At 43.3% G+C, this 14,943-nt stretch overlaps 1 protein-coding gene across 4 annotated transcripts; it reads right to left on the reverse strand.

Moving 5' to 3' along the window:
* Positions 1–821: 821 nt before the first annotated feature.
* glyctk (glycerate kinase) lies at positions 822–14,943 on the reverse strand. Of its 4 annotated transcripts, none has more exons than XM_080218918.1 (6): positions 14,789–14,943; positions 11,418–11,517; positions 10,855–11,285; positions 10,067–10,218; positions 5,410–5,585; positions 822–2,038 (listed from the first exon to the last, which is right to left on the reverse strand). In XM_080218918.1, exons 3-6 carry the CDS (start codon positions 11,241–11,243, stop codon positions 1,124–1,126), a joined length of 1,632 nt encoding a protein of 543 aa, XP_080075044.1. In that variant the 5' UTR covers positions 11,244–11,285; positions 11,418–11,517; positions 14,789–14,943; the 3' UTR covers positions 822–1,123. The 4 variants fall into 4 exon arrangements, with proteins under 4 accessions (XP_080075044.1, XP_080075052.1, XP_080075037.1 ...); XM_080218926.1 differs by lacking the exon at positions 14,789–14,943 and adding an exon at positions 13,804–13,909; XM_080218911.1 differs by lacking the exon at positions 11,418–11,517.

Here is a 14,943-nt window from a genome sequence, read left to right on the forward strand (position 1 = left end):
TAGATATAAGACATATGTCGGTTTTTGTTTTGCGTTATTAGGGATCAAAGCCTGTAACTTTTAAATCCCCACAATTACAAAAAAATTTTTTTTTATCCTTTGATGGAATGTGGGTGCCACTGGCATTGCCTGCATTTTTGTCCATCCCTAATTGTTTTTGAATTAAGTGGCTGTTTCAGAGCACGGTTAAAATGTTGCTGTGTATGGGGAGTTGGGTAAGGATGCAGATTTCTGGCTTGAAAGGACATGAGTAAACCAGATGCATTTTTATGACAATTGATGATGTATTCATGGTCACCATGACTGATGCTGATAGCATTTAAGTTTTATTAATTGAATTTAAGGGTTTTTTTTTACTCAGGGGATGTGAGCTTCAGTAGCTCGGCCAGCATTCTTTGCCCACCTAGCAGCTGTGGTGAGATTTGAACCCATGTCTGCAAAGCAATAGTACAGGTCCCTGGATTACTAGCACAGTGACATTATCACTACATCACTGTCGCCCCCAAAATTCCAATGGTGTTTTCTGTTACAAAATGTTGGCTAGCTCCTAAGCTGTTGAGAAAAGGAATCTTGAATGTTTGTTTCTTTATTTGAATAACATTGTTTGAAAAATAGGTGCAGTGACCTCCAAAGTGCTGCTGGCTTGTGGCATACCTGATCCAAAGGTTGTTTGCATTAACTGGCAATGCCAATGCTTAACATAGCAAAACCATACACACGTCCTTGTTTCTTTTGCTGATATCACTAACGATTAGAGCAGAGTAATGTAAGGTCTTAGTTTCACTCACTGTAGCAGTAATAGGATTGACAAAAGAACAAAATAAGAGTACAAAATTATGTCTCTTGTTTATAGATCCGGATCAATTAGAGAAATTTTTTTTCAATACACATTAGGAACATAGGAGTAAAGAGCAGAAGTAGGCAAATTCACCTCTTTGAGCCTGCTCTGCCATTCAGTCAAATCATGGCTGATCTTTCCCTGGTCTCAAATCCGCCTTCCTATCTCTTCATGTCCCGCTTTCCCTTTCTTTATTGGAAACATGTTTATCTCTCTCGAAACCATTCAACAATTCAGACTCCACCGCGTTATCGGGTAGTGAGTTGCCTTCTCCTCATGAATAGCTTAAGTTTCCTTGGGTTGAATAACAATTGCCTGCACATCCATGACATTAGTATTTGTCAGGCCTGTCACAATTAAATCAGCCCCATTATTGAACTTGCTAAAAAAAGTAAAGGAGTCATTGTTATTTATAAAGTCCTCTACGTTAAGCCCTTCACTGAAGGCCTTATCCACCAGTTCGGTGTAAGCGAATGCGCCGGCTGCATCAGTTGGCCCATCTTGTCCATCGGTGCCGCCACTCAGGAAAACAACTTCATGCTTTGTAAGTGCGTTCTGTGGAATCTCTGATTTTATGCAATGTAGTTCTAAGGCTACACGCAAGGCTAGCTCCTGATTTCGACCCCCTTTACCTTTGCCCTGGAGCCGAACTGTAGTTTCACCCCCTGCCAGAAGGCATATTGGTTTCCTGGAACGCCGCGTCTCCTCTAACAGCTCCAAACAGCCGTCTAGATGGAAGTCAGATAGTTCCATGCTTGTAACCATCTGCAGGATCTCATCTTTCAGTTTACTTGCATGCACATATTTCAAATTGGCAGCTGCCAGAACTGAGCACACATATCGAATCAAAAGACTGTACAATTTGGCCACAGTCCTGACATCTCCACTGACTACAGTAGACAGGACAGAGGTGTTATAACCCAAGCTTTCTGATTTACGTTTTGCTTCCTCCAAGGCAATTGCATTGGACCCCACAACAAAATTACACACATGAGCAAAACCGTGGGGGTCCTCTTGATCCATTTTTGTGCTGGGCTGAGACAGAACAACTTTCACAGATTCTGGCATGGATGATGCTAGGTTATATTTTGACAGTATCTTGTGACAGTCCTCTTTACTTTGTGAATTAGGTACAGTTGGGCCACTGGCTACAAACTCCAAATGGTCTCCAATAACATCAGACATGATGAGACTCACCACCTGCCAAAAAAAACCATATCTTTTTTATACTGCTCCAGACTTCAACCTCTCGTACAGCTGAACCTGATTACAGCACCATTACAAGGGTTCGGTATAAATAAATTTGTATTCAGAGTCCTAACTCCAAAGATGATTTCAATTATTAGTACAATCTCTGATCAAAACTACCTGTTGCATCATCAGCTTTTAATCAACAACCTTACATGGTATATAGTCAAAGACATTAGATGCAGGTCAATATTCTCACCCATTTTGCTGAGATTACATATTTACAGAATCTGTAAATATCGTTTGCTTACTAAAGGGGGCAGCATGGTGGCACAGTGGTTAGCACTGCTGCCTCACAGCGCCAGGGACCTGGTTCAATTCCTGGCTTGGGTCACTGTGTGGACTTCGCATGTTCTCCCGTGTCTGCGTGAGTTTCCTCCCATGATCTGAAAGACGTGCTGGTTAGGTGCATTGACCCGAACAGGCGCCAAAGTGTGGCGACGAGAGGATTTTCACAGTGACTTCATTGCAGTGTTAATGTAAGCCTAATTGTGACTAACAAATAAACTTTTACACTTGCTGTGGTTAAATCATTTCATAATCCATCAGAGATGTCCTTAAGCTAAGTGGGTAAACACATTACATGGTGTGGCACTGTGTCATACATTCCAGAGATCTGTTTTGATTTCTGTGTTAGGTGATGTTAGTGAAAGGGTGTAAGGGCTACAAATGACCTCAGCAAGATTTAATCCATAAAGGAGTAAATTTTATCCCTGCTCTTGACTGCCACCTAAGTGACTCTGACTGGAAGTTCCACCTGGTGATTGCCAACTGCAAGATTTCCATAGCTACACTATCAAATGCCTGGCTGAAAATTTATTGTCCAGGTTCACCCATAGTGGATAGCCACCTGCAATCAGGTATTGGAGGATAGTCGGCACTCGGGACCGTATCTGAGTAGCACAAGGTATCTTTAGAAGAGGAGCAGGAGGGAGAAAATTGATTAAAAAAAAAACCTGTCAGTTCCTACTCCTTAACAATATCAAAGCAGCAGAGGTGACCATAGGGAAAACAAATAAAGTTTCAGTTTGTAATGTTGGGTTGATTTTAAGGAACCACATTATAGACTATAAAAGTTTGTTACCTCTGCACTGAAGAAGTTTGGCCTCTGTACATAGTGAAGGAAATTAAGCCTTTGGATAAGTGCCCCAAAATGGCAACTAATCTAAAGACTCTTAGTAATAGGATTAATTTTATGCCCTCCCCCCACATAGCATGTCTCCTCTCTGTTGGCATATGTAACAGGCTATTTAAATTGCCGTTTATCTTGGCAGGACTGTAATATAAGACCATAAGACATAAGAGTAGAATTAGGCCACTTGGCCTATCGAGTCTGCTCCGCCATTCAATCATGGCTGATTTTTTTCTCATCCCCATTCTCCTGCCTTTTCCCCATAACCTCTGATCCCCTTATCAATGAAGAACCTATCTATTTCTGTCTTAAAGACACTCAATGACCTGGCCTCCACAGCGTTCTGCAGCAAAGAGTTCCACAGATTCACCATTCTCTGGTTGAAGAAATTCCTCCTCATCTCTGTTTTAAAGGATCATCCCTTCAGCCTGAGGTTGTGCCCTCTGGTTCTCGTTTTTCCTACTAGTGGAAACATCCTCTCCACGTCCGCTCTATCCAGGCCTTGCAGTATCCTGTAAGTTTCAATAAGATCCCCCTCATCCTTCTAAACTCCAACGAGTACATACCTAACGTCCTCAACCGTTCCTCATATGACAAGCTCTTTATTCCATGGATCATTCCTGTGAACCTCCTGGACCCTTTCCAAGGCCAGCACATCCTTTCTTAGATATTGGGTCCAAAACTGCTCACAATACTCCAAAGGGGGTCTGACCAGATCTTTATACAGCCTCAGAAATACATCCCTGCTCTTCTATTCTAGCCCTCTCTACATGCAACATTGCATTTGCCTTCCTAACTGCCGACTGAACCTGTATGTTAACCTTAAGAGAATCTTGAACAATGACTCCCAAGTCACTTTGTGTTTCTGATTTCCTAAGCATTTTCCCACTTAGAAATTTTTTTTTACACATGGATCGGATTGGATAGCCTACTTTAAAGGATGGAGCTAAGGGACATGCATATCTAATTAAAGATAAAGAATCAGGTGAGAAACCAAGAAGTTTTTATTTTCACAAGAAATCGTTGCTCCTGACAAGACTTTCTGACCATGTAGTCCTTTAATGGCAAATTAAAGTGAGTGTATGTTCAGTGATAGAGGATTAAGGTGCGAGTAGAGATCATGAGGACTTGTGAGAAGAAAATCAACTGAGGTTCCTCCTCATCATTGTGTGCCTGCTATGAAATGCGCATGTTTAGATATCAGCTGATAATGCGATGTTCAGGCATAATGCACTCACCCTATCTTCCTCCTCCCTGTAATTCAGTTACCTGCTGGCACCCAGTGCCTAGACTTATACAAACAAATGACCATTGGGCCAATGTTTCAAAAAGTGTTTTTGTGCAATGTGGCTTGCCACAATCCTGTGACCGTTGATGCCATCTTTTGTGTATAAAGGCTTGAGAGCAGAAGCCATTTGATGCACCATCTGGAACAGATAAGGTGCTGTATCTGTGACATTGCTTGAGTCAGCTGAGGGTCCCTATGTGGCTAGAGGGGTAAAGAGTTGGAATCTTCACCATTGTAACATACAAAGAATTTTAGATAGTAGCTTTCGTAAGCTTCAGGCATCTCAAAGTGCTTCACAGCTAATTAATAGTATTTGAAACAAAGGGCGGGATTCTCTAATCTTGCCTGCCTCCCCTGTTGCATATGAGAATGGAGAATTTGCCATTCCAGCCAAATGTCCATTCATTTCAGCGGCACCTGAAAATCCCAGTCACGGACAAATACAGAGTTTTTGGCACTAATCTTTGTTTTGAGAAGTATGGCAGCCAAATGTGCAGACAGGGGTGAGACAATGACCAGGTAGTCTGTTGTACTGGTGATGGTTCACAGGTAAATGTTGGCTGGTGATGGTTCACAGGTAAATGTTGGCTGGGGTATTGGGAGACTCCTTCTCTCCTCTTTGAAAAGTACCATAGGGATCTTTCACATCCACTTCTCAAATGAAAGGCAGAACCTCTGACCATGCAGCACTCTCTCAGTACTGCACTGGGGCATCAGTCTGGATTATGTACTCAGCACGTGAAACCCATAACCTTCTGGCTCAGAGATGGAACTGTGACCACTGAGACCCAGCTGACATTCTGATTAACACCACTGTGGATTAGGCCAGCAATTGATTGCAATCTCATTCAATGTATCACAATCAGCAAAGTCTCAGTCAACAAAGAGAAAAGGTATACTGACCTGAGCAGGATGGGCGACTCTAGCCAAACCTCCGCCCTTCAACAGAGAGAGTGTCTTGCGGACTGTGTTGAGCTCCTGAATCGTTGCCCCCTTAGCGGCAAGTTGTTTGGTCAGGCACTGTTTCTCCTCCAGGGTGATGGGGGGGATTGGAGCTGGCAATAAAGCAGACCCCCCTCCTAAAGAAACCATGTTTAATAACTGTTACAGACCTGAGCATGCCAAGTTTTCCGCGGATGATATAAAGCAAGCTTAAGCATAAAGTTTACACAGGCCAGGTTAGAGATTGTGAAAAAAAAATCTTCTCACAAACTAATGGGTACATTTAGAATACTGTGCACAGTTCTGGTCACCCCATTATAGAAAGGATAGCATTAAACTAAAAAGACTGCAGAAAAGATTCACTAGGATGCTATGAATTATGAGGAGAGGCTGGATAGACTGGGACTTTTTCCCCTGGAGTATAGGAGACTTAGGGGTGATCTTATAGAGGTCTGTAAAAGAATGAGGGGCACAGGTGAGGTAGGTAGTCAACATCTTTTCCCAATGGTAGGGGAATCTAAAACTCGAGGACATAGCTTTAAGGTGAGAGAGAACAGATACAAAAAGGTCCAGAGGGGCAATTTTTTCCACGCAGAGGGTTGTGCATGTCCGGAATGAATTGCCAGAGTAGTCGTAGAGGCAGGTACAATTATGTCTTTTAAAAAGCATTTAGACAGTTACATGGGTGAGATGTGTATAGTGGGCCAAACTTCGACAATTGGAACTGACTAGCTTAATGGTAAAAACTGGGCAGCTTGGACAAGTTGGGCTGAGGGTCTGTTTCCATGCTGTGAACCTCTGTGGCTCTATGTGAACTTGCACAGAAGGGAATTAACTCATGGTTGATTGGTACCTTTTAAAAGGGTGGAATTCTGTTCAGAATTGTAATTATGGTTTAAGGACGTACTTAATAATATTGCTTGCATTTCTCTTTCCAATTCAGGTAAGGTTTGGATGTTAGCACTCTCTGTATTAGAGGGTTATCAGATAGTTTGTAAAGAACGTCTGTGTTAGATTAAGCTGGGTAAGGATACGGGGTAAACCATTTGGGACTGAGATGAAGAGAACTTATTCAACCAAAGAGTGGTGAGCCTCTGGATTTAGCTATCACAACAAGCAGCTGAGGCCAAAACGTTATTAGATATAGCTCCTGGGGCTAAAGGGATCAAAGAATATGGGGAGGAAGCGGGAACAAGTTACTGGATGGATGATCAGTCATGGTCATAACAAATGGCAGAGCAGGCTCAAAGGGCCGAATGGCCTATTCCTGCTCCTATTTTTCTATGGTTCTATCTCCTGCACTTTGGAGAAACTATGCAACACTTCATGAATCATGGAACAGATACACTGCAGTCAACTACTCAAGCGTTAGCACAGTGGGGAGTTTGCAAGTTCTCCCCATATCTATATGAGTTTCCGCTCACTTTCCAAAGATGTGCAGGTTCGGTGGATTGACCATGCTAAATTGCCCCTTAGTGTCCAATTTGAAGGGGGTATGGCTGGTATTGATGCTCTTTTGGAGAGTCGATACAAACCCCTTGGGCAGAATGGCCTCCTTCTGTACCTCAGGGATTCTACGGTTGAAAGGTGGCCGTGTGGCTGGCATTTGCAGCGCACAGGATAGCAAAAGAACATAAGAAATAAAAGCAGGGTAGGCTGTAAGGCCTCTTACACCTGATCTATTCTTTAGTAAGATCATGGTTGATCTTTCGTATCAACTTCACTTTCATACCCTATCCTTATATTCTCTTAGTGTCCATAATGATTGAACATCTAAAGCTGTCCAGGATGGTGAATCCCAAAGAGTTGTTTGAGTTATAAGGAGAGGCTGGACAGACTGGGACATTCTTTCCCCGGAATGTAGGAGGCGATATATAGGGTGAATTTATATATGTATATAAAATATGGGTGATCTTATAGAGTGAGGTCTACAAAATAAAGAGGGGCATATAATAGATCAATAGCCAACACCTTTTCCCAATCGTAGGGGCATCTAAAACCAGTGGACATAGATTTAAGATGAGAAGGGAGAGATACAAAAGGGTCCAGAAGGACAATTTTTTCACTCAGAGGGTAGTGAGCGTCTGGAACGAGCTGCCAGAGGCAGTGGTAGAGGTGGGTACAATCTTGTTTTTTAAAAGCATTTAGACAGTTACACAGGTAAGATGGACATAGACAGATATGGCCAAATGCGGGCAATTGGGACTAGCTTAGTGGTAAAAACTGGGCGGCATGGACAAGTTGGGCCGAAAGGCTTGTTTCCATCTGTAAACCTCTATGACTATGAGTTACAGCCTTCTGGAGTGCTACATCTCAGTCTGAAATGGTGGACCTTTTATCCCACCAGCATCTACCCTGCCAATTCCTAAGAATTTTATACAGAAGCTGAGAGTTTTGTAGAGCTTCAGCAGGTGATCACTGCGGCTGTAAAGAGACCAGGGGAGAGAGGTTAGGTGACCACCACACAAACTAGAAAGACAGGAATGCAGGATTCCTCTGGGAATGTGGCACTCAAAAAAAATAGCATTTAGTGTTGAATGCCTATGCAGGTGGTGGAATTTAAATGATCAATATTGGGAATATAAAGCTAGTCTCAGTGATGGCGACCATACTGATTTTCATGAAATCCCATCTGGTTCGCTAATACCTTTTTGGAAAGGAAACCTGCCATATTTACTTGGACTGGCCCACATGTAACCCTAGATCCAATGCAGAGTCTTAACTACCCTATGAAATGACCTAGCAAGCCACTGAATTTGAGGGTAATTAGGGTTGGGCAACGAATGCTGACCTTGCTGACAGTGCTCACATCCCATGAAAGAATTTTTAAAAATTAACATCAAGTTTAACTATTTCAGGTCATAACCCTTCTGCTGTGAACAGCAGCTGCTAATGGTGATGATTCTTCATTGCCCAGTTGCATCTTTTCTTTCTTCACTTGCATAATTACCATGTCTTTTTGCCCTATCATCTCTTTTGTCACTCTCCTGCTTTCTGCTCTATCACAGACCATGTATTTGTTCTTTCCTCTTGCCTTCCGCCTGTCTCTGCTCAAAACACTGTTATACCTAGATAACAAAGACACCTACGTCACTCCTATTTATTGACTACAGCTCAGCCTTCAACATTATTATTCCCATGAAACTCGTCTCCAAACTCTGTGGCCTGGGCCTCCGCTCCTCCCTCTGTAACTGGATCCTGAACTTCCTAACTCACAGGCAAATCAGTAAAGATAGGCAACAACACCTCCTCCACAATTATCCTCAACACTAGTGCCCCACAAGGCTGTGTTCTCAGCCCCCCACTATACTTCCTATACACCTATGACTGTGTGGCCAAATTCCCCTCAAATTTGATTTTCAAGTTTGCTGACAACACCACCATAGCGGGACAGATCTCAAACAATGATGAGACAGAGTACAGGAATGAGGTACAGAATTTGGTGAACTGCTGCGGTGACAATAATCTCTCCCTCAATGTCATCAAAACATAGGAGATTGTCATCAACTTCAGGAAGGATAGAGGTGAACATTCCCCTGTCTACATCAACGGGGACAAAGTATAAAGGGTTGAGAGCTTCAGGTTTTTTAGGTGTTCGGATCACCAAGAACCTGTCCTGATCCCCCCATGCTGAGACTATAGTTATGAAAGCTCACCAACGCCTCTACTTTCTCAGAAAACTAAGGAAATTTGGCATGTCAGCTATGACTCTCATCAACTTTTATAGATGCACCATTGCAAGCATTCCTTCTGGTTGTATTGCAGCTTGGTATGGCTCCTGCTCTGCCCAAGACAGCAAGAAACGACAAAAGGTCATGAATGTAGTCCAATCCATCATGCAAACCAGCCTCTCATCCACTGACTCTGTCTACACTTCCCGCTGCCTCGGAAAAGCAGCCAGCATAATTAAGGACCCCACACACCTTGGACATTCTCTCTTCCACTTTATTCCGTTGGGAAAAAGATACAAAAGTCTGAGGTCACGTACCAACCAACTCAAGAACAGCTACTTCCCTGCTGCTGTCAGACTTTTGAATGGGCTTACCTTGCATTAAGTTAATCTTTCTCTACGCCCTAGCTGTGACTGTAACACTATATTCTGCACTCTCTCATTTCCTTCTCTATGAATGGTATGCTTTGTTTGTATAGCATGCAAGAAACAATACTTTTCACTGTATGCTAATATATGTGACAATAATAAATCAAATCAAAACATCTCTAAGTACTCCCCAGTTCTGATGACCTAACACACTGGGCTCGATTTTGATTCTGGATTTCGAGTGGGTCAAAAGCCTGCCCATTAACTATGTCTTTGCCACTGCAGAGGCTGCCAAACCTGCTGAACATTAACAGCTTCATCCGTTTTTATTTCTGCAGTACTTTGCTCTCTAACCAGCAAAGATCAGACCTGAAACCAATACCACACATGGCACTGCAGGAATCCTGTAAAGTGCCAATGTCAATCAACTTAATTTATTTCAGTGAATACTTCAAAACTTTTATAATGGTATTGTAGTCAACCTTCAGATTAGCGGATATTGATCTGGGCTAAACCTGAGGCATTGGATTATTATGTACAGCACATTTGCAATGATGATTAGACAAACAATTTCTGTACCTGAGATAAGCACAAAAAGCAGGTCATCTGTGGTAAGTCCTTTCACTAAGTGATGGATAGTGTTGGCTGCCTTTAAAGCATTCTCATCAGGGAGGTTATGTCTGGCTCCTTCCATTGCTTGTATTTTTGTCTGAGGTCTCAGAAGCATGTCCCTGCAGAGTTATCAGGAGCGAAGCAGTTAAGCACTAGAGACAATATAGAGTGCATTTGTTCTAGATTCCCCCACGAGGGAAAACACCTTCTCAGCATCTCCCTATCAAACCCCCTCATAACCTTATGTTTCGATAAAGTCATCTTCCTCTTCTGAAGGTGCATTGTACCCATGCATTGTACGGTTCTGTGGGTATTGAGCACCCCCTCAGTACCAACAATTACTCGTCTTTGCTTATTGATAGTGAGTATCCTCACTTAATACCCCTTTCTCCACCCACCATCATTTTCCAGCATGAATCAGGAGTCTGGCTAAGAATCAGGAGCAGCTCAGTTTCCACCTCCAGAACATAGAAGCACTGAGACCAAATGTAGCTTCCACTTCTCCCCCACACTGAAATTAGTTATTCAGCAAGACCAGAAATTGAATCTGCAAACGTACTGGTCGGTATAATTCAATTTTACAATCGGACCACAAATTTACTACCTGAGCAGTTGTTGAATGTTTTTCAAGTAATCCCAAACAGAGTCACCCTCCAGCTTGGTTAGGTTTGTTAGGGAAAGATCAGAGGGAAACTCATTGGAGCTACCGGCCAATAGCAAAGAAAAATAGACATGCTAATCTTTTAATTTCTTACTCTTTTCCAGCCAACTGAAGAATCCGCTGAATTCCAAAAGGAATGCTGATCACTCCTTGGAGCAGGTGGTCTCCCAGAATCTCTTCCATGGCAGCTGCCATTCCCAACACGGCCTTTCCAAATCCAACAAGGTAGACATTCTTGTGCACAGGGAAGCACTGATTTTGTATCACTAGCCTGTTTCCTTCTATCCTAATGTTGTTTTTGATCATGTTTTGAGGCAAAACAGCATTGATTGCTGCCTGAAAGATCTGCAGACCATGCTGCTGAAGGGACATTTCTTTACTAATTACAGAGGCAATCGGATGAGGTCTCCTTGGCTGCCAGTACTTGTAAATGAGTTGGTGGTTGCAATGAAGCCGTAAGTATCTTCCAAATGCAGCGACCATCTTAATTACTGAGGTTCATTGATTGCTTTGAACAGTTTCATCCTGCCAGAGAATGCATATGGATTAGTGAGAAGTTAATCCAGTTCTAGAGTGTAGCGAACATAGATTCAAGTCCCTGTAGGGTAACTGTCATGTCAGAAATATTATTTGGTGATTACATCTCCAATTCTTCACCTGTCATTACTTTATCTTCTATTTTGCATATTTTCAGTCCAGATTTTCTCCACAATTTGCATTTCTGGATGTGGTAATTGTTATTTAATTTTTCATAAAGCTGCAAGAAATATTAGTAAATTATAAACTGGAGTGTGGTTGGTGACAAAGCTTTTATTTGCACCTTTTCACCACTTAAAATTATTGACTAGAGACTTGTTGAAATACTTCTAGTTTTACCCTTGACACTTCATCTTGAATTGCAATATTCTTTCAGCTTTCAGCTTTAGAGTGGGGTATTGTTACCACCACCACCTCCCCCCCACCCCCCCCACCCACCACAGCATTGGTTTTCCGGTGCTGGATGTGCTCACCCTTCGTGGGATCATATTGTCCCGCCGATGACAATGACATTTTGCGTGGCTCTGTCTTGCTGCAGAGGGGTTGCCTTTGGCAGGTGTGGAAGATTCTGTCAGCGGGAAGGGCTGGAAAATCCTGACCTTAGTTGGGCTAAGGTGATTGGTCTCAATGAGAAAGTGATGTAACTGGTCTATACATCCCTTAGCTGGGGGAAGGGAAACATACAATCCTTACAGAAATGCAGACAGAGGCCATTTGGCCCATCAGGTCTACACCGACTCTTTGACAGAGTATCATACCTAGGCCCACCACTCCCCTATCCCCTAACCCCACACATGGTGACTACTGGAGTGCCCCAGGGGTCGGTGCTGGGGCCTCAGCTATTTACCATTTATACAGATGATCTGGAGGAGGGAACCGAGTGTATGGTGTCGAAATTTGCTGATGACACCAAGATTGGTGGAACGGCAAATTGTGCGGAGGATGTGGAAAGTCTGCAGAAGGATCTAGATAGGCTGGGCGAATGGGCCAGGAACTGGCAAATGGAATTTAATGTTGGCAAGTGTGAAGTTGTCCACTATGGTAGGAAGGACTATTACTTACATGGCGAAAAACTGCAGCATGCAACAGTGCAGAGGGACCTCGGGGTCCTTGTGCATGAGTCGCAAAAACCCAGCCTGCAGGTGCAGCAGGTGGTCAGGAAGGCAAATGGGATGCTGGCCTTCATAGCGAGGGGGATTGAATATAAAAGTAGGGAGGTCTTGCTGCAACTATACAGGGCACTGGTGAGGCTGCAGCTGGAGTACTGTGTGCAGTTTTGGTCGCCGCACTTACGCAAGGATATTTTGGCCTTGGAGGGAGTGCAGAGGAGGTTTACTAGGCTGATACCGGAGTTGAGGGGTTTGAACTATGAGGAGAGGCTGAATAAACTAGGCTTGTACTCGTTAGAGTTTAGAAGAATGAGAGGAGATCTCATTGAGACATATAAGATGATGAATGGGATGGATAGGATAGAGGTGGAGAGGCTCTTCCCGCTCAGAAAGGACAGTAGGACTAGAGGGCACAGCCTCAAGATAAAGGGGGGGCGGTTTAGAACGGAGATGAGGAGGAACTTCTTCACTCAAAGGGTGGTGAATCTCTGGAATTCTCTGCCCGTTGAAGTGGTGGAGGCTGCCTCGCTAAATATATTTAAGACGCAGGTTGATAGGTTTTTAATAGGCAAGGGGATTAAGAGTTATGGGGAGAGGGTGGGAAGGTAGAACTGAGCCACGACAGATCAGCCATGACTTACTGAATGGCGGGGCAGGCTCAAGGGGCTAGATGGCCTACTCCTGCTCCTATTTCTTATGTTCTTATGTTCTTATTTACCATGGCCAGTCCATTTAACCTGCACATCTTTGGACTGCGAGAGGAAACTCGAGCACCCAGAGGAAACTCACACCAACACGGGGAGAACGTGCATACTCCACACAGACAGTGAGCTGAGGGTGGAAGTGAACCTGGGTCCCTGGCATTGTGAGGCAGCAGTGTTAACTATGGTGTCACCGTGACACATCAGTGAATTCTGTTCCTGATTACTAACCAGCAGCTTCATATGTGTGTGTGAATTTGGATTCAGACTGGTTATCCTGTGCTGCTGTCCAAGGCTTATATACAGAAACAATACACAGAAAGCCCACCAACGCCTCTACTTTGGCATGTCAGCTACGACCCTCACAAACTTTTACAGATGCACCACCGAAACCATTTTTTCTGGTTATATCACAGCTTGATATGGCTCCCGCTCTGCCCAAGACCGCAAGGAATTACAAAGGTTGTAAATGTAGCCCAATCCATTATGCAAATCAGCCTCCCATCCATTGATTCTCTCTACACTGCCCACTGCCTCAGCAAAGCAGTCAGCATAACTAAGGCCCCCACGCACCCTGGACATTCTCTCTTCCATCTTCTTCCGTCAGGAATAAGATACAAAAGTCTGAAGTCACGTACCAACAACTCAAGATCAGCTACTTCCTTGCTACTATCATAGACTTTTGAATGGACATACCTTGCATTAAGTTGATTTTTCTCTGCACCCTAGCTATGACTGTAACACTACATTTTGCACTCTCTCCTTTCCTTCTCTATGAATGGTATGTTTTGTCCGTATAGCGTGCAAGAAACAATATTTTTCGCTGTGTGTTAATACATGTCTCAATAATAAATCAGATCAAATCAGAAATATAGGATCAGGAAGAGACCATTCTGCCCCTCAAGCACGTTGCACCCATTCAATGTGCACATGATTAATCTGCATCTTTAATCCTATCTACCCACCTTGCTTCTGTAAACTTTTACAAACTTGCCTGTCAAAAATCAACAGTTCCTGTACCTTGCACTTCAGCACAAGATGGGAGATGAGGGGAGAGGAGAAAATTGTAGAGTGGAGGAAGGGCAAAATTAAACATTGAAAGGCCAGTTCTGTAAACCATTGGCCATCTTCCTTCACCTCTTTCCTTCAGGTCATTTTGGAAAAAGAAAGACCACGAATAAAATAGCCTAAAACAATGCAATCTAATTTCCCTGAAAAGAAATTCAGAGATGGTTCCAAAAATCTATTTTATTTGTTATTCAATGCTGGTTCAAGAATGCAGGAGATTAAGGGGGACAGTAGTTACAAAATAACCCGGCACAAATCTCCAGTTGAGATCACTGATAATCTCTTGCTAAAGCGACTGTTAATTATTAACAGAGCACAGGTCGAGACTGAAATGTATTTTCTGAAAAGAAACTCTGACCCAAAATTGTTCGAACTTATTCTGCATAGCCAGAACTGCAACTGGACTTCTTAAAAAAAAGTTCCCCCAAAATAACTGTAGATCTTACATGATTCAAAGTCATCGGGCAGTTTAGCTGGTCGGTGTCAGTCAAGGGCTGGGGATGGAGCCAGCAATTTTACTGCGCCCTTCCTGTTGCTGCTGTTACACGTGTGGGTTGGGCATTGGGCTCAGTGGCACGTAGATACGCAGCACAAATTTGCTTCATGCTCTTACCTTTTAGGCGATGGCTGCTGTCAGCGAAAACTAAACCACAACCTCAGCTGTGAGTCTGTCGCATGATGTACGGAGTTGCAGAGGGGTTGGACAGCTTACTGCTCCTCCTCCTCCACCCACTGTCATCTCTCCCCTCCCCACCGCCTCTTTGCAAA

The sequence above is a fragment of the Carcharhinus amblyrhynchos genome, chromosome 3 (assembly GCF_965287045.1).
Source record: "Carcharhinus amblyrhynchos chromosome 3, sCarAmb.v2.hapA, whole genome shotgun sequence".
NCBI classification, from domain to species: Eukaryota; Metazoa; Chordata; class Chondrichthyes; order Carcharhiniformes; family Carcharhinidae; genus Carcharhinus; species Carcharhinus amblyrhynchos.

What these genes read in the sequence shown, in the direction of transcription:
- glyctk (XM_080218911.1), bottom strand. Translation starts at nt 11,243, where the DNA reads ATGGTCGCTGCATTTGGAAGATACTTACGGCTTCATTGCAACCACCAA. An exon ending in GCTTTTTGTGCTTATCTCAG is followed by an intron (nt 5,586 to 10,066) that starts GTACAGAAATTG and finishes TGGTTTCTTTAG; the next exon opens with GAGGGGGGTCTGCTTTATTG. An exon ending in GAGTCGCCCATCCTGCTCAG is followed by an intron (nt 2,039 to 5,409) that starts GTCAGTATACCT and finishes TTTTTTTGGCAG; the next exon opens with GTGGTGAGTCTCATCATGTC.